At 43.0% G+C, this 24,550-nt stretch overlaps 1 protein-coding gene across 1 annotated transcript in view; it reads left to right on the top strand.

Moving 5' to 3' along the window:
* GPC3 (glypican 3) overlaps positions 1-24,550 on the top strand; it is a 442,407-nt gene that overhangs the window by 290,896 nt on the left and 126,961 nt on the right. The window contains exon 6 of the mRNA XM_004285475.3: positions 22,318-22,438. Within this exon, the coding sequence (XP_004285523.1) occupies positions 22,318-22,438 (121 nt within the window). The remainder of the gene's footprint in view (positions 1-22,317; positions 22,439-24,550) is intronic.

Raw genomic sequence — 24,550 nt, 5'->3', positions numbered from 1 at the left:
TGTACTTCTGCACCGTTAAAATAACTGTTAAACTTCTTTGTTTAATTTGCTAGCTTTTAATATCTTAGGATATTGAAAATGATAAAATAAAATAAATACTATAGTATGGAGGAAAGCCATTATTCCAAAGTCTTACTTGTACTTCTGAAAAAACAATTTTTTCGGAACAACTTCCATTGTTGATATATACTCTGCAGGAATAAAAGAAGGAAGGAAGACAAAGAAGGTGGGAGGAAGGAAGGAAATCAAACGTGTTGGTAGACAGAATAAGGATAGTGTAATCCAGGAAGTGACCCTTCCATGGTTGGCAACCTCGGGTTATAATTAACCTGTACTTTAATCACTGACCTAACGTAACGATGGGACTAGGGAATAGTGTCGAACTAGATTTTTACCAAATTACTCAAGAATATACATTTAATAATATGAAGTTCTATAGCCTGAGGACATGTGTGCCCTCTGTTTGCACCATTTATGAAGATTAGCTTTGCGCTGCCTGTCTCATCTATAGTTAAATCCTCTTTCCAGTGCTTTTCATTTAATTTCTCATTTAATTTAGTCTTAAGTAACAGTTGCCAATTCATATTGTCAAGTGGCTTGTGACTTTGTTGCCTTTATAGGTTGGATTTGTGTTCCTTTGAAAATATTTTACTTTTAGTCAAGAAAATTTATGAAAAGCAAGGATCTTGGAAGAGAACAAGACTTGTCAGTGGAGACACCTGATTAAAAAGAAAATATTGACGTTGAAGAAAATATTGATCAATATCCATGTCAGCTGGGTTATCATAGCTGTTTATAACCTCCTACTATGGACGTACAGATCTTTCAACTTTTAAAGAGTCAAACAAGTCATTGTCTCTCTCGATGAGGTCATATTTCACATCCTTTCAATTTTTATCTCTTATGAATAAAATCAATTGAACTGTGCAGGAAAAGAACGTTTTCACAGATCTAGTCTCAGGGAGTACCACATAAGCATCATTTGTCCTTCTCACCTCCCCCTCCCTCCACCACCTCCTCATCTTGGCTGGAGATAAATATTGGCTTCCAGGATTTCACAGAGAAATCTTCAAATTAGCAAGCTTGGCTTGTGTGAGGTATACTCCATCATGAGAGTCACCATGTATCCTACAGGCAAAGATCTCCTGCCATTGCCAAAGGCAGAAAATCCTCCTTCTTTTGCCTTTGTAGAACTACAGTGAATTTCAATTACAGAATCTCTGAGACCAAGAGAAAAATAAAGGAGCCCATAGAAGTAAGCTAACACTGGGCTTAACAGCTAAATGTAGGCTTTGCCTGTATGAAGAGTGAACAAATTAGCAAATACATTCTCAAACACCTTTTTAGAACTGTTAGGCCAAATATCTGGATAATTGGCTGAAATTTTCACCCTTCTTCTGGATGGTTTGATACTATGTAAGCCCTATTTTATTGTTTAATCAAGTTTATTTTAAAATAGCATAAGAGAGAAACTGTTTGAACCTATACATGTTCAAAAACCTTAGTTAGAAAAAAATACTGTTTTTTTCCTACATTTAACATCTGATAATGCAGGTTCCTTCAACAAAGATTGAGCACTTACTATGTACTAGGCCCTTTGGGGCATCCAGTGATAGGTAGAACGCAGTGCCTGCCCCTGCTGAGGAGTTTACAACTTAAGGAGAAGAATGAGAGGAAAAAAGTCAACCAGCCTCCTTCCTCAGCAGTCCAGGCAGAGCTCCCCTCAGAGCCGTCACAGCAGAGGCTCCTACCCATTTGTATTGGGCGTGCATGCTAGTGTGTGTGTGTGTGTGTGTGTGTGTGTGTGTGTGTTTTATTATGGTGAAAGTCATATAATATAAAATTAACCATTTTAAGGTATACAATACAGTGGCATTTAGTACATTCACTATGTTGTACAATCATCACCTCTATCTTGTTCCAAGACTTTGTCATCACCCCAGAGGAAACCTTATACCCATTAGTGATCACTTCCCATTCTCCCCTTCCTCCAGCCCCTGGCAACTAACCAATTCTGGATATTTCATATAAATGGAACCATTCACTTAACGTAATGTTTTTAAGGTTCATCCAAATTGTAGCATGTATCAGCACTTCTTTTCTTCTTGTGGCCAAATAATGTTTCATTGCATGGGTATAGCACATTTTCTTTATGCAGTCATCAGTTTTCCACCCATCTTTATATTAACCCTGAGCAACTACTGCTCTAATCAGGCTTTTCCCACCATTTCTGAATCAGCTTGGCTCACCCTTAACCTTGAGGACAGGACAGCCTTCAGGTCTCCCATCCCCATCATACTTGACCACCACCTAAATGCTAGCCTCTCCTCCACCTGGCCTCATGTCTATATTCCTTTGCATTTTTTTCTCCCCTGAGTCTTTTTCTCTCAGCGCTGTGTGTATAGTCAGCTGGTCTCTCCTGCAGTCTGCATACCTCCTATAGGAGTTTATACTTCCCTAGTGACTTCGAGGTTTATGAGTTGCACATATACAACTACTTACACTTTGTGGCACGATGCCTCAGTTCCCTCTGTATCCAGTCCTAGCTGGTTTTGTTGCTCCTCTATCATGTTGCTGTGCTCGATGGGCCTGGATCAAAACGTCAGCCCCACAATACTGCTGTTATCCTCTGGCTGATAGATCTGCATGGCCACTTTTGTTCATTATGGATCAGTATCCGTTTTGTATTTTCTCGGCATGACTCTGGGACTCTCAGTGGAGTACATGGGGCACCTGGCATTAGAGAATCAACTCCCTGAGATCCGCAGGGGCACATTGCAGTGAAGGTGCGTCCTCTCCCTCCTACGCAATCTTACCTTCCATTTCACCTGAGAAATGATATACATACACACTCACTGCAAATTCTCCCTTATTTCCACTGATCAGACAAGTCTTCCAGTGTTTATAGTGCCTCTCCAGGATTTCTCTGCTTAATTGGAAAGGCAGAAGCAGGAATATACAAAGCAATTATTTTAATTCTCAAGGAGTTTTGTTCTTGTCTCTAAACCTTCTGGATGCTTCAGAAAAGTAGTGTAACGATACTGTTTTTCTTCTGCTGAGTTGGAGGGATAGACTGTGTCATGTCAACAAGTGGGAATGAATGAGAGAACCATTAACACCCAATTCCTGACATGTACAAAATAATGTTTTTTTTAAATGAGATGAACAAAACGGCTGGGTTTTGCCCTATAATGTAGGAAAGGTGAGGGGAAATAGTCGATTCTGTTTTTATAATGCAGTTATTTTAAGAACACTGTTTTGAGGACTTGAGGTAGGGGAGGGACCAATTTCTAGCACTATCAAGGTTTTCACTGGTTTAAAGAGCAAAATGGAAAGACCTTCAGGATCTTCAATCTGGTTATGAAGGAATTAATTGAAGAAAAGACCGATGTGTGGAGTGTATACATATTCAGACACACATATGCACTTGCACAGCTCATTCCCATCGCATCAGAACAGGCCAGTGATATGTAGCAGTCGCTATATATAGCTCCCATGTTCTCATGCTAAAATAGGTTATTATTTGAGTGTTGTTTGTTAGTTTAGGCTTACGTTGTAGCTTTTCTCCAAAAGGCTCAAGGCAGTGTACATAGAACTTTGAATATGGGCTAGCCAATGAAAACACCAATGGGGAGGCAAATATAAAATAAAAAACAGAGCCAAGAGGAAGTGGGCACAGGAAAGAAAGTCAACAGCAGATCATGGAAATAATATTGAATGGTATTGAGTCACGTCCCAAAGTCATTTACTTCTGAACTTGTTTAGGCACAAGTCAGACTAAACTCCTGCTGAAGCCAAGGCTTATAGCTCTTCTTATCAGCCCCTGTTGTGATGGTCGGAGGGTTAGAAACTGTGGTCAGCCTTCAATACCCCAGCTCTTCTCATCGCTAGTTCCTCCTTTGCCCCCTATCCTGCAGGAAGCTCTGCCTATGAAAGGCTGGCAGGAGGGAGAGAGGGACAAATAGGGCTTTGGTATATATATATATATATTTTTTTTTTTTGACTGGCAAAGTAACTTTATTTTGTTTGGAGCACTGTCTACCTCCACAGTTCTTGGTCCCCTTCAGACATTTTTGGATTTCATTTCATTCAGTTTTACTGGAAACAGAAACATGACACTTCAGTTTTTTTCTGATTTGAGTGTATGTCCTAGAATGAAAATACTGAGGTATAGCTAGTATAGCAGCTTATATATTCTAACTTGCTTTAGGTAAGTCAAGATTTTTCATGAAAAAGTTTTGAAGGAAAAATAGATTACATAGAAAATGACTTGACTTGGTGTAGCATGAAATATTTGTGTCAGCTAGAGTTTTTTTATAATCTTGGTAAGGTAAGACAGATAAATTTGGGGTACGCCCCCATGTAATAATTCCTCTAAGGGCTTACTTAGACTGACATATTTTCCATTATAGATTTATGTCAAAAGTTGTCTTTAGTGACAGCTATTTTTCAGAACCTACTCTGTGGCAATACAGTGACATTTATCCCTTAAGATTATAGTGTCACATACAGCAGCTCTACCTGCAGAATTGAGTGAGAAAAACCCAGCTTATCCTACTGACTGACAGCATAATATGGTCTGCCACGTTCAGGATGGGCTGTGCTTGTCAACTGTCAGGTCTGAAGTAGCAGGAGGAGACATCCTCATGGCTCAGCAGTGATGTCTGTAGCCACCTGTGGAAGGCTGGATGGCTTATTCTTGAAGCAGATTGTGTTCTCTCAGTTCTTACGCCAGCCCCACCGTGCTCAGTTGGATCATCTCATTATATGGAGAGCATTTGGGGCCTCCGAGGCAGGTCCCAGCATATCCATACCATCAACAAATCAATATCACCACACAGCTTCCTCTTTGAAATGTGATTCTGAAGATGGAGTAAGACCTGTCTCCTCTCACTATCACTGCTCTGTGCACCAGACCTCTTCTATTTTTGCTGGGAAGGCTTAGGAGATGGGTCCACGAAGGACTATAATTGCTTTGAAGAAATTATTTATTTAACACATCAGGGCTTCTATGTCCTTGAAGTATTTCTCCTTCTGAGTAGGTGCTTTGTTAGGTCACAGACTGATTTCACTGAGGCTGCCAGTCCTTAAAATATCTTTGGACATCTTCTTTAGGAAAAGCCTTGAGGGCATATGGCCGTTCCCGCAGTCTGCAGGTTGTTGGTGTTCAGCCCGTTGGTCATCAGTGGTACAGACAGTTATAGGGAGAGGACCCTGAGAGGTTAGGATGCATGAAGCAGGTGCATTATCAGGAAGGAGTGAGTGCAGTCATTAGAACGATACAGATGGAGATTTTCATCCTGGTTTACACATTGACTCTGTGCTTCTGGCATGTCATTTAGCATCACGGTTCTGTTACCTTGTTTGTAAGATGGGCATAATGGTACCTATTGTGCAGGATTGTTGTGAAGCTGTGTGCTGGCCCATAGGCCCTGAATAAATGATAGCTGTTGATGTTATCACGTCATTAGAGTGCGGCTGAGCAGGACAGTTAAAGGTCCAGAGCAAGGGTGAAGAGCTGTAGGCCATTCTTCCTGTAAAGGTAAACTGGATCCGGGGTAAATATCTACACATCTTTTGGAACCAAACTGTTGAATGGGGAGGCTGCTCAAGCAGGGTCATAGCATTTGGGATTCATTTGGGGTAAGAGGATAATAATGGGACGCTTTATTTCTTGTGACACTTAAACTGGCTTTAAGTGGGCTTTCCAGAGAGGCATTCCAGAAATGTTTTAAGTAATGTCAGAATCGTCGATGGGCCCCAACATGGTTTTGGCTGTATACATTCTGGTTGATATTTATTTACGAATTTGAAGTCTGCCATTGCTTTTTATTCACCCCTCGGAGAGCATGTAAGGGAGGTGACAAATTGATTGAAACAAGGCTGCCGGAAGGCACAAGTGCCCTGGCCTTTTCCTGGTGAAGTAGACAGTCAGTCCTTGAGTGATAGCAGTGTCACTTCATCAGAACACCTTTGCCTGACACAAATGGGACACACCTGAAACATTTTCATGCAGGTACTCTGACCCAGAAGTGTTATTTCTGGTAGTCAGTCGCTGAGTATCAAGAAAATGGACTCTTGCGACTCCGAGTTTGAAGGACAGGGAGAGGCCTGTTAGGGAAGCCTCTTTCTTGGGAGCCTCTTGCCGATGGCCCTGCTCTTAGACCCCTCTGACTGCCTTGTTGTTGGGACTTTTGTGGTTGTGGTTTTCGTTTTTCTCCCCTGCAGGCTGCAGGACATGGTCGGCAGGTGCCACTTCTTTACTGCCACTGGCCCCAGTTCTTCCCCCAGGGTAAGTTTTTGGGGTCTCCATTGAAAGAAGCTCAGCTCTCCAGTCTTTTTGCCCTTTCTTCCTATACTTAAGCAAATACAAAATATTGCTTGAGTTTCTCTGATGAATTTTACTGATAAAGTCAAGCAGTTGGGAGTTAACAGAAAGCACACAGAGGCGAATTGCGCAGTTTCATGGCAGTGGTAAAAAGCCATGGGCTAGAGTGTTTCAGCTCACAGCCTTGGGGTCAGCAAGCCTGGGTTTGGATTTCTGCTCCAGTATGTAGAAGCTCTTTGTCTTCTCTGAGCCCGTTTCCACATCTGCACAATGGAGTTAATAATCTCTACTTTTAAAGGATTGTTGAGAGAATTCAGAAAGATGGTGAAATACAGAGTATAGTGCCTGGAACACAGTAGGCCCTCAAGAAAGGGTAGCTATTACTGCTGTTATTCAATAAAATAAGCCTATAAAAATGGTCCTTCCAGTTCTTTACTGGAAGAGAGTTGGAGCCTGGCTTTAGCTCCCTTCAGTGACCCATTTCTTAATTCTTCAGGGAAACAGCTTTACGTGCTCCCTCGGATTTGTATCTTTTTTCTTCTCCCGTCTGCAAAAACATTAAAATCCTCATCCCAGGCCCTGCTTGGCACAAATGGTGGGCATTTGGGTCCACTGGTGATCAAGGGAGAGTTATTTGAATCTATGGGTACGTACTGGACTGGCCTTCCTACCTTCAATATCTTGTTTTATAGCAAAGGCAGTTTCAACAGTTCCTCCTAGAACTTCTTAACAGCGATTGACTCAGGTAATCTTCCTATTTTACATACAATAGAAAGCAGGAAGGGTCTAGTCGTCCAATGCTCTGAAGTCCTTTCTGTCACCCTTGGATTAACCTTTGTGGAAAAGGAGAGAGGTCATTAAAATCGGTCATGATTTCCCAATTTCTCGAGCCAATGAATTTTACTTTTTTACGTGAGTTTGGCTTTGATCCTTGGATTTGTCGCCTCTGTAAGGAAGTTTCATTTCCCTGTGAAGGAAAATGTATTTTCATTTGTAGCTCCGGTGTCACAGGAGCGTCCTACTTTTTGCCTCCAAATATTTTAGTGATCTACGTGTCAGATGGATCTTAAACCACCCTAGGGGCTTCCCTGGTGGCGCAGTGGTTGAGAGTCCGCCTGCCGATGCAGGGGACACGGGTTCGTGCCCCGGTCCGGGAAGATCCCACGTGCCGTGGAGCGGCTGGGCCCGTGAGCCGTGGCCGCTGAGCCTGCGCGTCCGGAGCCTGTGCTCCACAACAGGAGAGGCCATGGCAGTGAGAGGCCCGCGTACCAAAAAAAAAAAAAAAAAAAAAAACCTAGTTTGAGCCATTCATTGGCCCGTTTTGTCCCCTTTCTCACTTCTGGGCACAGCTTCAGGCCCGGAGCTGGGATGAGTCCCTGTTTCATGAGAGCCAGAGTGAGCTGGCCTCACCCGAGGTCAGGGTACACCAACCTTGAGTTGGAGGGATGTGTAGGGGGTTACGCTACACAAGAACTCAGGCTGAAAAGCTAATGACCAGGACCATCCTAGAAGGGGCCAGAAAAAGGTACTGTGCTGGCTCACCTCTCCTTATCCTTGACTCAATGGCATCTCTTCTGAGGAGCCTGAATCCTTCTGCCCCATATGCCCTAGTCTGGGTTAAGACCCTCAGCACATAGGTGTCCCTCTGGCACGTCTCCGGTTACATGTTTTCTCTAATCTTCCACTAGAAGACAAGTACTGTGTCTTCTGGCTATATATCCTCGTTGCTTAGTTGTACCTGCCATAGAGTAGACTCTCTATACATTTTTATTGAATTCAATAAATAAACCAACAAACATACTTGTTGGTAACAAACCAAAGTACCAGATCTAGCTTCCCCGTGGTATGTCTGTGTGCCTTTGGACAGGTTTGCTTAAACTCTCTGTTGTTCTTTTTTTCTCCTTTATAAAATGGTGTAATTGATGCCTCCCCTGGCAACCTCATAGGGTGTTGTGAGACTCCAATAAGCAAACATGTATGAAATAGCTTTGAAAATTGTGAGGCGCCCTCCATTTACTAGGTGTTAATGTAGAAAAGTAGATCAGATACGGAGGGAAGTTCTACCACGAATAAATGGAACTATATGTTGGCTAATTAACACAGCATTACTGGCTCTCTTTATAAACACAGAGCTTTTAGCAGCTTCCCAAGTATCTCTCCCTATGCATCTCTCCAAAAATATGACTTTAAAAAAATGTGTTTTCCTTAAGCAAATTCACCTACTCCCACAAATTCTATTTTTAAACAAGTCATTCCATGGTGTTGAATAAACCAATTGACCCGGCATAAGGAAACACTTTGAGGGATTTGTAGCATCAGTTTAAATTAATGAAAAGTCTGAGTGACAGACTTTTACAATACATGCAGCTTTATTACTTGCAAACACATATAAATAACAGTGCTGGGAATAGAACATGGAGAAAGACAGCCTGCATCGGAGAATCGAAGTGAACAAATAAGAATCATCGATAATGAGGCTATTGCTGTGTGAATGTCCTGCTAAAGACCATCATCCTCAAACTGGCTAACGTTCCCCTGGTGAAACCCATTTATTGAAGAAACTCTTTTTTCCCCCTTCATAGACGCGAAGAAAGTCCTATGAAAACCCCCTTCGCATGGCTTCTGGATAACACAGCTTTTCCAAACCCCAGTGGATGGCATTTAGCAGTAGTGCTCTGCACTCTAGTTATAACAAATAGCAATTCTGAACAGCAAACACCTTCTGGCCGCTACGGCGATCAGCTTGTTCCAGTTTGCCCAAGACTTTCCAGTTTGGGCACAGAAAGTCCCGAGTCCCGGGAAATTTCTCAGTCTCAGGCAAAGAGGGACAGTTGGTCACCTCCTGGCACCTGTGCCCTTAGGGAGCTACTAAATATGGGAAAAGGTGCAGTTGTAGGAGGTTTACATTTGGATGGGTGCAGGGATAGCTGGGGAATTGCAGCTCTGTTGGGTTTTCTACCTTCTCTATTTACCTTCTCTTACCTTTTCTTGCCTGAGGCATTCTGAAAACTTCTCTCCTCTTCCCTTTGCCCCTTCCAAATCCTGTCTGAGGGTGCAGTGTAACTTCAGAAAGTAGGACTGAGAAGAGGGGCTATAGCTCAGTGGTAGAGCATTTGACTGCAGAAAATAGGACTGAAACAGTGAAGGTGCTTAATGATAATAGCTAACATTTCTGTGGTGCTTACCACGTGTGCATTAAGTTAATTCTCACCACAGCCTTCTGATCTGGACATGATTATTACCCCCATTTATTGATAAGGTTAACAACAAAAGCCACAGCACTAGTAAGAGAGATGGGATCCAAAGTCAGACAGTCTGTGCTCTCTTACCCACTATACTGCCTGTCAGATGCTTGGCTTCTCTCCTTCATGGGTTCAAAACCCTCCTACCTTCTTCCTGTTCTTTTTTTTTTTTTTAATGCGGTGCGCGGGCCTCTCACTGTTGTGGCCTCTCCCGTTGCGGAGCACAGGCTCCGGACGCGCAGGCCCAGCAGTTGTGGCTCACGGGCCCAGCCGCTCCGCGGCATGTGGGATCCTCCCGGACCGGGACACAAACCTGCGTTCCCCTGCATCGGCAGGCGGACTCTCAACCACTGTGCCACCAGGGAAGCCCTTCTTCCTGTTCTTGATGGAAACCCTGATCTAAGCTTGCTCTCCTCTCTAGTCCAGCAGACCTGGAATGGGTGTCCTGTCTGGCTTTCCCTGGCCTGTGCTGCGAAATCCTGTCCTTTCCTTGGTCTCTCCCCAGTCCAGACCCAGTAAAGTTGCAGTACCTTTCCTGCCTCTTGCACTATGCTTCTGTGCTCTCAGATTTTCTCAGGGCCGGAAGGTGGCATCTCCTGGGAGAAAGAGCCGATGACCTCCATTCCATCTCCTCTACACAATATCTCTTATGATGAAGCCATTGCCTCTGTATCCCCTGTGGAGCTGTGGAGCCCATGCAGGTAGAGACCCTTTCGCCCTAGACTGGAAGTCCAGCCTGGCTCTTAACTGTACCACGAGCTGGTTTGTGTGATCTTGGGCAAGTCACAGCCCTTCAGCATTTTATTTATAAAATGAAGGAGTTAGACAGGATGACCTCTAAGGCTCTTTCAAGCTCTAACAGGCCATGAGATCCTGTGGCAAGGATATTTGAGGGAGGGAGGAGTCTGAGAGGAGGAGGGATGCCATAAAGCCGCCTTGGTGACTTTGAATTTCCAGTTCTTTCCCTGATGGCTTCCCAAACAGACCAAAGTGAAAGCGATTCAAAAGGAGCCCCGGGGCGTAATCATTCTCATTAGAAGAGATCCTCCAGGTGTCTTTGGGGCTACAGGGGAGCAGGTAGGTTGGCTGTTTGAGATGTTGTCAGAGGTCTCAGTTTCTGGTGTTGGAGAGTTTGGTGTGAAATTCACATAATTAAACCTTAAAGAAATTGTCTTCCCCCATAGCACCTCGTGACCCCAGTGGAGCTTCTGAGCAAAAGAAAGGGAATTCAGTGTCTTGCTCCTAATAATATTTGACACAAACCACCCAGAATGAAAATTAGAAGCCCTCTAACCACAGAGATATATCATTGAGGGGAGAGATACATCTAGAGGAGTGCCGAGGGCTGAAGGGCAGGTAAGAGCAGAGGGTACAAAGTGGCTGAGAAAACCCAAGGGAGGGAGAACATTCTCTCTTTTCCGAGACCCTCCGGGCTAGAGAGCTAGGGTAATTTTTGACCTAGCTGTCCTTGTGTGCATTGCTGTGAGCTTTTATGAAGTATTTATGTATGTAGCAGTTTATGTTTCACCAAGTGCTTTACAATCCCTTTTATTTGGCTTGGTAAAGTTTTCCTGGAATCCCATCTATTTTACGATCAGCAGAGTCACTTTTGTTTGCTTAGCACCTCCCTGTGTACGGCCTCACACAATAGGCCACTTGTTCCGGCAGGAGAGCAGGTGCAAAGAGTCAAGGAGCTAAAGGCACCTGCAGCTCCTGGGGCAGTTGGAATGGGGGTGGTTTACACTTCAGTTCACCTTTCTTTCCCTCCGTTATCCTTTAGTTTTATTGCTGGCAACTAGAGAGCGGCAGTGCCAGGCTTGGACCTGCCAAGGGCAGAGCTTTTCTGCTAGTCAGACCTTGGCAGTGTGGTAGGCTCTTTCCCCTGTGCTCGTAGCTCTGTTCCGGTTCCTCTGGCCATGCCCACCGTGGCCACTGTCTTCCACCAGGCAAACACCTGCTGAGTGTGTTTCCTTCTGCTACCCAGGGCTCTGACTGCAGCTTAGATTCTGGGGCTCTGAGGCTGATTTTAAGAGAAGGCAGCAGAAGTGACGGCTCCACTTTCTTCAGACCAGACCTTTCAGCGTCCTTGGGCAAGTCTAACACCTTATTCTTGCTAGTTCCTTCTTCCTCCCATCAGTCACAATGGCGTTCTGTGCCAGCTCTCTGGGTGTCATGATGTGATGTAGGCTGCTGTGTGTGTCCTCGGCTCATGAAGTGGTAGAGCTGCATGCTCTCAATCACAAGTTTGCAGGGGAATCCAACACAGTCACTAGTTGAAGATTTCATTTTCTGAGGACCAGATCTGCCAAAGCCAAAACCAGGATCTGGTCCATGAAATACAAACTGGAGATAATGAGCTAGGACATTGGAAAATTCAGTACCTCCAACTGTCACGGTTCTGTGGCTGAGCACAGGGCTGTGTAAGTGCTTAATAGGTAAGTGTGGAATAAAGGGTATTTGCATTCCATACTGATGGAAGACAGCAAATCCTTTCTCTGACCCCCAAAACTGAGAACCTAGAAATTTCACCATCAGATTTGAAACCCTCTCAAAGTTATTGCCTTGACCATACAAATATAACAGATGGGTTAGAATATTTGTTTTCACAACAGTAAAATCTCATTAAATCAGGCCCAGAAGTGGGCCAAAGTTTACAGTATTGGAAAAGGGTTTGTGATGCAAATTGATATTGCTAGCAGGTGTGTATCTTGGGTGGGCTCAGTGTCAGGGGCCCAGTGATTGGTCCCTGGGGATGGGACAGAGGCTGAAGGAGTGGTGCTTGGGCTATGGGAACTGTCCTGTCTGGCTGGCCCGAGTGGGAAGTGACCCACCACCTGAATACTGATGTTTGCTGGGGCACCGGCAGGAACTCTGCCGTTCCCTAGCTAGCCGTTGGTTTCCACAGTGGCGCAGTCTAGCAGGTGGGACACAGGGGCAGGTTTTCCTGGCAGGACCCAGACAAAAGTCCAGTGTAAGGTCCTCAGTCACTGGCTGCAGGTTTGGGGGGAAGACCCCAGGGGAACAGACTGACAAGAGCTGGGCCGAATGGGTCAGAGTCTCCACCGCCGAAGGTGAGCTTCGGGTGAGGTCTTCAGACTCAGTTCAGTTCAACAGATGCTTATTGACTGCCTACTGTGTGCCGGGCACTGGAGAAAGCAGAGGACTGACTTGGGGGTGAATACAAACGAGGAAACCAAGGTGGAATTCAGGCCATATGGCCCGGGAAAGTATAGTGGGCAAAAGGAAGTCACGCCTGAACATCTGAGATTCACTCCAAAAGCATGAAATACTGGCTCCGAGGAGCAAAAGACTAATTCCAGAGACTGGGGCCTGATAGGCCGGGCAGCTAAGCTATCACCTTCTTGCCTTTGTCACCATTGGCTCAGGATCTCGGGAGGGGCCTAATCCTGCACATTGAAGGTTTCAGAGCCTGTAAATGACTGTGGCTAAGACAGCAGAAGCTAACAGCAAAATAGTGGCAGGAATGTTGAGCTTGCTTTTAAAGTATTTCAGCAGTACCCATTCATGTGAAAACAGTTTATCCTTTGCTCATAATCTTTGGCGGTTCATTAAATAAAGTTCAGCAGGACATCCGACACAACAGTTAGGAGGCTTTCCTTTGTGAAACGCAACGCGAGAAAAAGGTTCACAAGTCACACTCTTCCCTAACTCAGACGTTGCCTCTCCCTCAAACTGGTCTTGGGTCAGTGAAGTGTGATTGGAAGTGGACTTTGAGAGTCCTGTTCTTCATTTTGAAGATCGCTGCATTAAAGAATAGATGTTTGTTGGAGACCCCGCAGGGACCCAGGACAAACAAAGCAGTGTTCCAAAGAGAATGATTTGAAAAAGTGACATTTCTGTCACAGAGCGGAGGAATATGAAATGTGGTGGGAGGAGACAGTGAAAAGGCTTCTGACACCCAAAGTTGATCACTTGGGAAACTTACCTATCTGCCCTGGGCCACAGGTAAACGATCTGTTCTTCAGTGGACTAAAATTAATTCTGAACCATTCGAAGTCCTAACCAGTAAGTTCTCCGCCTCAGGTGCCCCATCCCCTGGAAGCTTTGTGAAGACATCTCTGCTCAGTGCTGGCTACTCACACTTTCTTAAGTCCTCTCAGTGCGGGACGAGCAGATTTAAAGCTTCCCCTAACTATTCATTGCAAGGTTTACTCATCCTCCCTCAAGATATCCTCTTCCAAATAACATTTATTGAACACCCATTGTGTGTTGGGTGCTTTCACATAATAATACCAGCCCTCTCATAGATGTGCTGAGCCCTCTTGTGAACACTTCACCTATGTTATCTCAGTTTACTAACATTCATTATATCAACTAAGCCTCAAAACAAATGCAGGTGGCATTTAAGCTCAAGTTCAGCAGGGTTTAGTTACTTGTCAGAAGTCACACAGTACCAGCCTTTGAACCTATGTCTTGACTCCAAGGCCAGTGCTTATTCCACCACGTGACTCAGCCTTTCTAAAATGTATTGTCTTTGCTGCCTCAGTAAACTATGTAGACCAGACTAAATTTTACGTCTTAAAAATAATTATTGATCATTATTTTGAAAATCAGTTACTTTCATACAGTGTTGTCATGTGTTGAGGTGTGTGACCTGTTCTTTGACCCCTTCTTCTTGGCTCTTCTATTTGGGGGGAAGTTACAGCTCCAGTCACGTTCCACCAGCAGCGCTGCCAATAATAATTTGCGTGGCTACTGCTTGATCTCTCTGGGGCTCAGTTTGCCCATCTGTTAACAGGAGTGCATTGAACTAAATGATTTTGGGGGTCCTTTCCAACTCAAATATTTTTGAGTTAAAATCTAACTTAAAAAAAAAACCAAAACTACAAAACAGGTAAAGATCATTTCCTTTTCATTTAACTCCAGTGGGACAAGAAAACATCTGGTTTTCCGGGCTACTTCTCTGGGCTAGAAGGACTCGGTAAATGAGTTTGGGGTGATTTAGTAATAAATCCCCATCACACGCCTTGCTCTGACATTTCCACCCCCAATTATTGAGCTTTGAATTACATATTTTTTGTTGTTTTTATCAGCCTTACACTGGATCAAATTCCTTTCCTCCTTGGTATGTTCCCCTCAAGGACACCCCTCAGAGAACCCTTCACCAGCCCTGCTTGCCCTGGCTTAGTATCCTGGCCGCTTGTGGTCAGGGCTCAAAGCCCAGAAAGCAGTTCACACCAGCGTTCCCACACATCAGGCTCTGCCTATCCCGCAGTTCTCGCAAGAATCACTTTTGCTTCCTTATTTACTTTTCTCTCTCCTTACCTCCAGGCTCCTCTACAGAGTCTGCCTCTTCAGACAGACATTCAGGGGCTCCCATCTCAGGCATTTTCTCTCTGTCTCCCCACAGCCACAGACTCTTCTCCCTGTGGTGGGCGATATCAACTCCTCAAGCTTTCCTCACCATCTGGAAAATATTCTTCGCTTCTCTAGGTCTAAATGACTTCTTGATTATATTCCAAGACCAATCTTTTAGTCTCTCCTCACAGTGAGGTTTGAAAATAGGCTGAAAACAGATTCTAATACAGTTATTCCCTTATATAGGTAATGTCCACTAAATGAGGTATAAATGGGTTTACATCTCCCTGATTTCTTCTCTACCCTTTGCTTCCTTTCTGTTGAAATCTATTTGTAATTTCTGAAAGGCTATTGTTTGAGAATAGAAGTACTTCTTGGAGTACTATGGTCATACCTGTTTCTAGCACTCTCCTGGCTGAAATTTGCTCTGAAGTGGTACTGCTGTACCAACAATTATGAAAAACATTTTTCTTTAAATATGTGCATAAATAAATGAGAAGCAAATTGTTGCTTTCTTTATTAAGCATATTTACAAAACTCAGCTATTTCCACCTTTATTTTTCTGTTCATTTATGTAAATTAGACTGCATCTTGCATAGAAAAAGAACATTTTCTCAGGCCTATTAATAAGGGTTTTCTACCCTGTGTTCTAGTTTTTTTATTCATTTATTTATTTTCAGCTGTGTTGGGTCTTCGTTGCTGCGCACGGGCTTTCTCTAGTTGCGGCGAGCAGGGGCTGCTCTTCGTTGCGGTGCGCGGACTTCTCATTGCGGTGGCTTCTCTTGTTGCGGAGCTCGGGCTCTAGGCACGTGGGCTTCAGTAGTTGTGGCACGTGGGCTCAGTAGTTGTGGCTCGCGGGCTCTAGAGTGCAGGCCCAGTAGTTGTGGCGCACGGGCTTAGCTGTTCCAGGGCATGTGGGATCTTCCCAGACCAGGGCTGGAAACCGTGTCCCCTGCATTGGCAGGCGGATTCCCAACCACTGCACCACCAAGGAAGTCCCTCTAGTTTGTTTTTAAAGCTACTTACACTCTTTAAATTATACCATTTTTTCACAGTGATTGTTGCAGCCAGAGTACTTTCCAAGGAAACAGTCTGATAAATTACCGAGTTTGGGTAAAGGGCTACTTGCAATACTGCAGTCTCGCCATAAGATGGCGCTCTGAGAATGTGAGAGCTGTAACTTATTGTAGGTCATCTATAACCCCGGCAGCAACGTGAACTTAAATAATTGGTGGGGGGAGGGGGACAAGTTGGTTTTTCTAAGACTTGCTTTCAAATACTTGCCACTAGTCTAGGGGACTAGGAAGAAGGGGAAGAAGGAAAGTGAATTTCTTCCTAGGGGAAGAAGGAAAGTGAATTTTCTAGGAACTTCCCTCTCCAAAATCAGCAACGTGCATTTAAGGAACCTTTTAAAGAAGGAATTTCTTCTAAAGGTGGGAGTTATGATGCTAACTACTTGGGAAAGTCCCTCTCAGGGTCTCAGTTTCTTCATCTACACGATGAGTGGATTGGACAAGATGCACTCTTAAGTGTGCTTCCATTTTGAATGTTCTATATTTGAATCCACTACACCCGTGCTGCCTCAGCCAGTACAGAGACAGGAAGAAAAGATTGCCCATTTTACACATGTTTGACTCTATTCCTCTTCTACAAGTGCTCTCTTTGCTTCAACTGTCCCAAGACCAGCAAGCCCAGATGTCCTGTTTTAATTAGGTTCCTTTTCTCTTTGCAGCTTTTGCACAGGTTTTCCTCCCCCCCCCCCCGCCAATCCCTGACCAATCTGCCTGAACAGAGGCATGTCCCCCTATCACTTCACAAATCAGGTTTGCTTGGAATTAAGGCAGTCATTTTCGTGCTAAGCAGATACCACACTGGGTGGGGGAAGGAGACACCACAAGTAGTGCTTAAAGGTGACACTTCTGACATCACACCTAACATGTCCAGTTAAGAAAAGTTTCCATTTAGGAGGTAGGAACTTCTCTCTACTTTTCCTCCTCCACTGGCCAGTATTCGTTGCCAGAACCGTGTCAAAGCTTTAGGAAAAAGCAGTGTTCTGGAGAGAGGACAATTAATCTAATTAGAGATGAGCGTTACTAAGCAGATAACCCATCCTTAAAATCCCGCATGGCCGTCAGTGTCCCCATTCCTGACACTCTAGGCAGTCTGAATGAGGAGACTTGTGGCTGCAGTGACTCATCCTCATTCAAAGCCTGTCATGAACCATTGTACACCAGTGGCACAGAGGGAGTGAGTGGAAGTGAAATGTTGAATTAATTAATTCATTAATGCACCTCTACAGAGACACCCCTAACTGAGTCCCTCTGGCCTTGAAGCTCGGAGTGTGCATGTTACCTAAAATTCCCTGGGGTTACATCACATATGTTGCATTGCTGCAAGGCAGGGAGACATTCTCTAGCATTCATTTGCCTATTGTCCTTAGAGATTTCAGATCACCTTTGGTGTTTGTCTAGTGCCGGGTGGTGGTGGTGGTGTATTACTTCTCTAACTTCAATACCTTATCTTTCAAGAATGCAAATATTTCACTGAATAGTGATGCTGTTGGATTTCTGTTTGGGAGAAGAAACTCCATACACAGGGCTCTCCCCAAGGGCTTTTGAAGGGCAAGCCCAGGAATCCGCTGAGTAGATAAAGACAGCAGTTGTTGCAGGCACTGTTGCAAGGCTTGTAGACCATTACCAGTAGCTGGCTAATTGTCTCATACAATGGGGCAGTGTGGTGTGGAAACGTCAAATATTTAGTCAGCATTATCTCTAAGGAAGCAATAGCAGCAGAGTGGTTAAGAACAGAGGCAGCGGGACATGGACTCAAAGGTTCAAACTCCAGCTTTGCTATTGACTAGCTGTGTGACCTTGGGCAAGTGGCTTCACTTTGTGCCTCAGCGTTCTCATCTGCAAGAAGGGGCTGATGATAATACTGTCTACCTCATCGGGTTGTTAGGATTAGGTGTGGTGATGCGGGGTTTTTTTTTTCCTCAGTGCTTGGAACAGTATTTGGCACAGAGAAAGCACTCAGTACTTTCAGTACTGAGCAGCTTGTGTTATTACAACACCAGGAGGTGCTTTAGGTGGTACAAAAGAGAACTAACCAAGTCTCTGCCTTCAAAGAGCTCACAGCCTATAGGGGCTGGCAGATGAATGTACGTAAAAGGAGCACGAGCAACTCAGCATGGTACCCACAATACATTTGGGTACAAGGGCAGCAGTTCAGAATGAATCACAGTGGTTCTAGGAGGCCCTCAAGTCCCATCAGAAGAGGACTAGGCGTCTGCCGGGAAGGTGGGTAAGAACTTGAATGGCTTTTTTTGCCTCCGTTTTGAGAGGGGGTACTCAGAATAATGCACATTCTTAGTCACATCCTCACTAATATATTGACTGTCCTTTTGAAATAGACAGGCTAGCGTTACCTCATTGAAGAGTAGAAAACATATAAGCTGTGTTTAACCTAACGAAGTAGAATTTGTGACCTGATGATAGCCATCTGAGGTGTGAAGGAATTCCAGGGTGACATTGTGTATATTGGCCCAAATATGTGTTCTCATAAGAAATCACCTTAAAACCAGGGTTCTAGTGAGGGCCAACATAACTCTTATTAACAAGAAAGATTTCCCAGAGGCCCTGAGCTATGCATAGGAGTTAGGCCCACTTTTTATCTTCCTTTTGTTTGCTTTTTGTTCTTTTTTTTTTTAATTTTTATTTTATTTATTTTTTTATACAGCAGGTTCTTATTAGTTATCCATTTTATACACATCAGTGTATACATGTCAATCCCAATCTCCCAATTCATCACACCACCCGCCCCCCCCCAGCCGCTTTCCCCCCTTGGTGTCCATATGTTTGTTCTCTACATCTGTGTCTCTATTTCTGCCCTGCAAACCGGTTCATCTGTACCATTTTTCTAGGTTCCACATATATGCGTTAATATGCGATATTTGTTTTTCTCCTTCTGACTTACTTCACTCTGTATGACAGTCTCTGGATGTTCTTTGTTCTTGCTATGGTTGTTTTGTTTTGTTTTGTTTTGCCTTAAAAATAACTACTATATAAAATTTCGCTCATTAAAAATTAAATTATTTTAAGATTTTAAAGTGTAAAAGACATAGAAGGACATAAAAGAAAAAAGTCAAACTTCCTCCAAAATCTTACTCACTGGAAGTAACCACTTTTACCATTCTTTTATGGAGCCATCTAAAAATTTTCTGTGTATATTTGGACACATATAAAGTGTATGAGAGTAATGCGTATGCAGACCCATTTTTACCGCAAATAGAATCACACTGTGTACATTCTTAACCAGTACTTGTATTTGTTACAATGTATCTTGGATTTGGTTCTATATCAACACATATAGATCTACTTGTTCTTTTAATGTCTGCATAGTATGCCATTTTAACACTCGTGGCTTTTAAGATTCTGCTCTACATTTTGTCTGGCTAAGGAGAAAGAGTAGAGACGTAAGAAACAGAGCATGATATTGGGGATGGGGGAGAGAGATTGAGACACCTAAAGGGATAGGGCAAGATCAGAGTTTTTGAATAGTTTTAAAATAGTGCCACTAAATTTTAGCAGCTGTAGACATCAGTCGAACCAGTACTTTTGGTTACTGCTTCATGGAGTAAATAAAATAAAGTTTTAGAGCTAAGCCATAGGCCAGCTCTTCCCAACACTTCTGTAACCAGAAACCATGCTTAATTTACTAGAGTCTTTTGAGGATTTAAATAGCACATGGATAGAGCAGAACAGTGGATGCTATTTCGACTTTCAGAAAGTTTGGCAAGCTTTTAAACTCAAAGCTGTTTTTAAAAAATTGAGTCACGATGGGACTGGGGAGCAGTGTTTAGTGCTGTCTCCTTAGCACCAAGTCCATGGCTTGGAGGTAAGAAACAAAAAAAATAGAGCTAAAGGGGCATTTTTCTGAATGGCAGAAAATAGACAGTAGGGCCGCAAGGGATCAGCTATGGGACTAATTTGACTTAATATTTATAAATGATTTGGAAGAGGCAGTACAGGGCAAAATCACTAAGTTGGCAGATGTCTTTACAGTATTCCAATGAGGATAATAAACTTCAGGAAGAGGTTTGTTTTGTAGGAGTGGGCATAAAAGCGGCCGGCAGGCTTCGATAGGAGCAAAGCCCAGGGAAATGTCTCTAGGGACACATTCCTGAAGTTCATTTCAGAAGATTTATAATGAGCCTTACATCTTTCCCTGTCACTTGGGTCTCTGCTTCAGGTATCAGTAGATGTAAAGAAGAAGGAGATGGAGTTGGCAGTATCATCAAGAGGGAGATTATATTAAACAGGCAGCATTATATATGAACCAAAAAAAAGGAGGCTAGTGGGGAGCTGGTTCACACCAGATATATAAACAAAGAATGTTGCTTTAATACAGCCCCCAAAGGCAATTGGTATTTGATGGTTGGTGATCTGTGTGTTCACTAACTTTGAAAGTTAGGTAAGCTGAATGTGTTAGGCTACCATTTTACAAGAAATGCAATCAGATGTTCTCTTCAACGTTCCTGCAAAATATTTTTCTTCTCAGAAGATGACTTTCAGTTATAAAAGTCAGACCTTGATTTCCTGACCTCCTCTGCTATCATGCGTGGTAGCATCGCATCATGTCCTTAGTATTGGCAGATGCATTATATTATGGAAGGGAGCATCTAACACGGTCAGATCAATATCTTCTGAAGTTGTGAAATTTTCAGTAATAAAGAGATAATGAGGTCTCCCCTGTCACCTCACACTGTGGATGAGACGCTCAGATGAGCTGAGTGATACAAAACTGCTATGTAAAATGCTGTGCAAAAAAACAGTAGCATTAATGATTCATTGCATGTCATAATTTGGGATTAGAAATACAAACTGATTAAATTCTAGAACCTTATGCTTTATAGATATTAATGTACATGTACAAAGAGTGGTATGCGAGGATGTTCTCTGCAGCATTGTTTATATTAGCGAAATATTAGAAATATCTCAATTGTTTATCAGTAAGGGATTGGATAAATAAATTATGATCTAGCCATACAGAGGAATAAGAACAAGGCAGTTACTTATGTTCTGACGTGGAAATATAGTCAAGATTTATATTAAGTGATAAGTTGCAAATCAATATGACTCGTATGATTCCAGTTTTGGTTAAAGCTACATGTTAGTATATGCATGTGAAAACCCCTAGAAGAATACCTATCAAAGTGTTAACCATGGTTCTCTCATGGAAGGATAGGACGATACAAGAACTTTTGCTGTGTGCTTTGCTTATTTCTATACATTTGAATTGTTTATGATGAGCACTATTATTTTTGTAATTAAAAATATTAGTAAAAGAAATATGAATTTACCCTTAATTCTACTGCGTTATTGTAAATTCTTTTAAATGTATAAAGTAGGGGCAAAAAACCTGCAAATTTTTCCATTTCTTTAAGAAAATATTCCATTATCAGGATGAGCAAAAAGCCAAAAAGGGATCAAAAACCTCTTCCCACTTTGGTAACAGTGTTCTGGTCTTTCTACATGATGGAAGATAAAGGAAGAAATGAAGTCTGCTTCTTGTTCTGTTTTGCGTTTGTTTGCTTTGTTTTGCAAGATGAGGAGTAACTCTACGTAGAGGTCTGGAACCATGGGGGCAGCGAAGCAGTCACCTCAGTAGTGAATTACTGTCCCAGTCAAAGTTGCCAAAGCCCCACACTGAAAGGCAGAATTGCCCAGGATTGTTAATATCCCCATTCTCGCATTGGTAAGGATGTCCATAGATACCTTGAAACTTCAATCCTGAAGCGAAAGCCTATGGCTTATCCGGGGGCAGCAAGTTAAAACCTTCCCTTGAGCTGGTGTTCTGTCTTCCCGTGGAGAACACAGACAGAAGCTGGCCGGCATAATTTATGCTGCAAATGGCTTAGGAAAGCGTCCTGAAAAGCAACCCAGCTCCCAGACCTGCAGGAAATGATGGGAGGAAGAAGTGGAGAAGAAGGAAGAGGTAAAGAACACGCAAGAGTCTTTCTTCTTCAAATGAGTAGAAAGCGTACTCAGAGTTAAGGACCTTCCTGTGTGCTTCCCTGGCCAAGACCCAGCAGCTCCCTTAGCATAGCTCTTCTCACTCTGCATGCTCTCTGGACTGTACACTAGACTGAGGGCACAATAAGGACAGAGACCTTGTCCGTCTTGTTCATTGGTGTATCCAACACCTAGAAGAAAAGGATGTTGAATGAATACTTGTTGACTGTTGAATGTTCTCTACTGCAGATAGACCCTATCTGGAGCGGTCTACCTTTGTACCATGCAGTCATCCCATGGGTTGGAAGGCTGAAGAGAGCTTGCGGTCAGCTTGACCATTGGTGCCAAATACAGTCAACTTGCACTTTGCTTGGAACTCTCTTGTGACAAACCTTTTCTTTACCTTCGTGTTTCCCAGATACAGCCAAAAGGCAGCAAGAAATGGAATGAAAAATCAGTTCAACCTCCATGAGCTGAAAATGAAGGGCCCTGAGCCAGTGGTCAGTCAAATTATTGACAAACTGAAGCACATTAACCAGGTATGTGTGTATCCAACAAAAAATGGAAATGGCAAAAAAGTGGTGGATGGATGATGTCCAGTGTTCAAACTGTATTCTTGGGCTTTTGGAGAGGCAGCCATTGTTCATTTTCTTCAGATTCTCTCTGCTAGAAAAGGACTTCTGACCCTTGTTTTCCACCCCACTTTTAAATTATAAAGAAAACATTGTAATATAAGAGAAAACAGAAGGAAAAGCACTTCTCACAACCCAACTAGTCTATTTTGTTTTCATTTTCACACGTTCTTTTTTAATATTTGTTCATAAAATCACACAGACTTTTTACATAATTGGAAGTATACAAGTGATTTCTAGTTCTTAAAATGAACACTATATTGGAAACACTTTTTCATGTTGCCATATATCTTCATATTAATCATTTTCTGTGGCCGCAGAAGATTCCTTTAAGTATTAATTATAATTAATCAATCTGCTTTTGCTATGCATTCAGATTGCTTCAAATTTTTGCCATTATAAATAAAGCCACCTCTCCTGCATAGCGCTATCTCCTGATCTTAGATCATTTTCTTAAAATACTGGGGTTATTGGGTTAAAGGATGTGAGCATTTTAATGCATGTTTCCAAACCACTCTCCAATGGGGACGTATCAGCTTTCACTGCCACCAGCAAGATACGAGAGGACCAGCTTCACTGCACCCTTGCCAACTTCTGACTCACTGCCATGCACCGAGACACCCACAGATTCCCTTAACCTGTACACAGTTTTTCCTCTCAGAAGGAGTTTAGTAACTAAGACACAAATAGAAGTTAGTTGTACCATCTGCTTGTGATTGCTTTGTGGCCACAATTTTTTAAATGCCATCAAAAATGCCACCAGATACCAGAGTGACAGTGTTCCTACCCCACGGTCCATGGGTGGGAAGGCGCTGGCACCACTGACTTCTATTTGTAGCCTAGGAAGAACTTAATGAAACTAAAATCCTTATGCAAGGACAGAGGTTTCTGTATGACAACGCTGGCATGATTTCATTTTTTAATATGAAGTTTAGCAGTGAAATTTTTGCGGTTTTTAGAAAATGTTTGGAAGGGCTTTCTAATAGTGGTGTATTTCACTGCAAATGGCATGTGAAAGTATTCGCTACACTTTGGAGTAATAAATAGCTGTTACTGCTGCTGAGCACAGGATAGTGGCAGTATTTGCATAACAGATCCTTCTTTTGGTGAACTCACAACCTCACTAAGTTCTATAAAGCCTGGTTAGATATAGTATGATTATTTCAAAACACACCTCTGAAGAGTTCAGAGCACAGTGTAAACCACTCACTGCTGAACTGGTGTGCTTTACCTGGGGACAATGGCAGTATTGCTCCTCTGAATTATTTCCAGATTATCTCAAACCAAATGTGTCTGTGTGGCTCCACTCCACTGGCTAGACCCAAGCACTGGTGAGGCTAAAATCTCAGGGTCCGTTACTGTGCCCCTAATTCTAAATGAAGAATATTGTCCACAGATCTCTTTGGTCAACAGACGTTAAGGAACACCTACTGTGTGCTCAGCCAGGTACCAGGGAGTTTGAGGATTCAAAAGAAGTCTAACCTGTTTTCACAGCTTCCTTGGAGGAGACGCACAAGCATGGAAAGTGCTTAAATACAAATAAAAGGCAGCCTATAATGAAGAGCCAGGCAGTGACGCTGCTCGTCAGTTTTGGGTGGTTTGCTTAGGCCTAAGGTGGACTAGACTAGTGTAAGAAGGATTTCATAAGAAATATCAGAGAAAGACCTGTGACTGGATGCCCACCGTGAAAAAAGGGAGAGCTGCATCAGACCATATGATCCAATAGTCACTAAAAATATTTATGGCAAGCCCCTTTAGTAAAGACTTTGGATGTTTGATATTAATGCTGTGGGAGACCATGTAATGTCATGAAAAGAAGATGGGCTTTGGATCCAGATGGATCTGAATTCACCTGTGTATCTTACTAGATATATAACCTTGGGCAAATCGTTCAACCTCTCTGAGCTTTAGTTTTCTCATCTATAGTACTTAGAGTTGTCAAAACTGTCCCTTACAAGGTCATTATGAGGATGGGATATTATATCTATGTATCTATATCTATTTATATTATCCCATTAT

The sequence above is a fragment of the Orcinus orca genome, chromosome X (assembly GCF_937001465.1).
Source record: "Orcinus orca chromosome X, mOrcOrc1.1, whole genome shotgun sequence".
In the NCBI taxonomy this organism is placed as follows: Eukaryota; Metazoa; Chordata; class Mammalia; order Artiodactyla; family Delphinidae; genus Orcinus; species Orcinus orca.
Note: the sequence above shows the minus strand (reverse complement) of the source record. Positions and strands in the feature narration are given on the sequence as shown.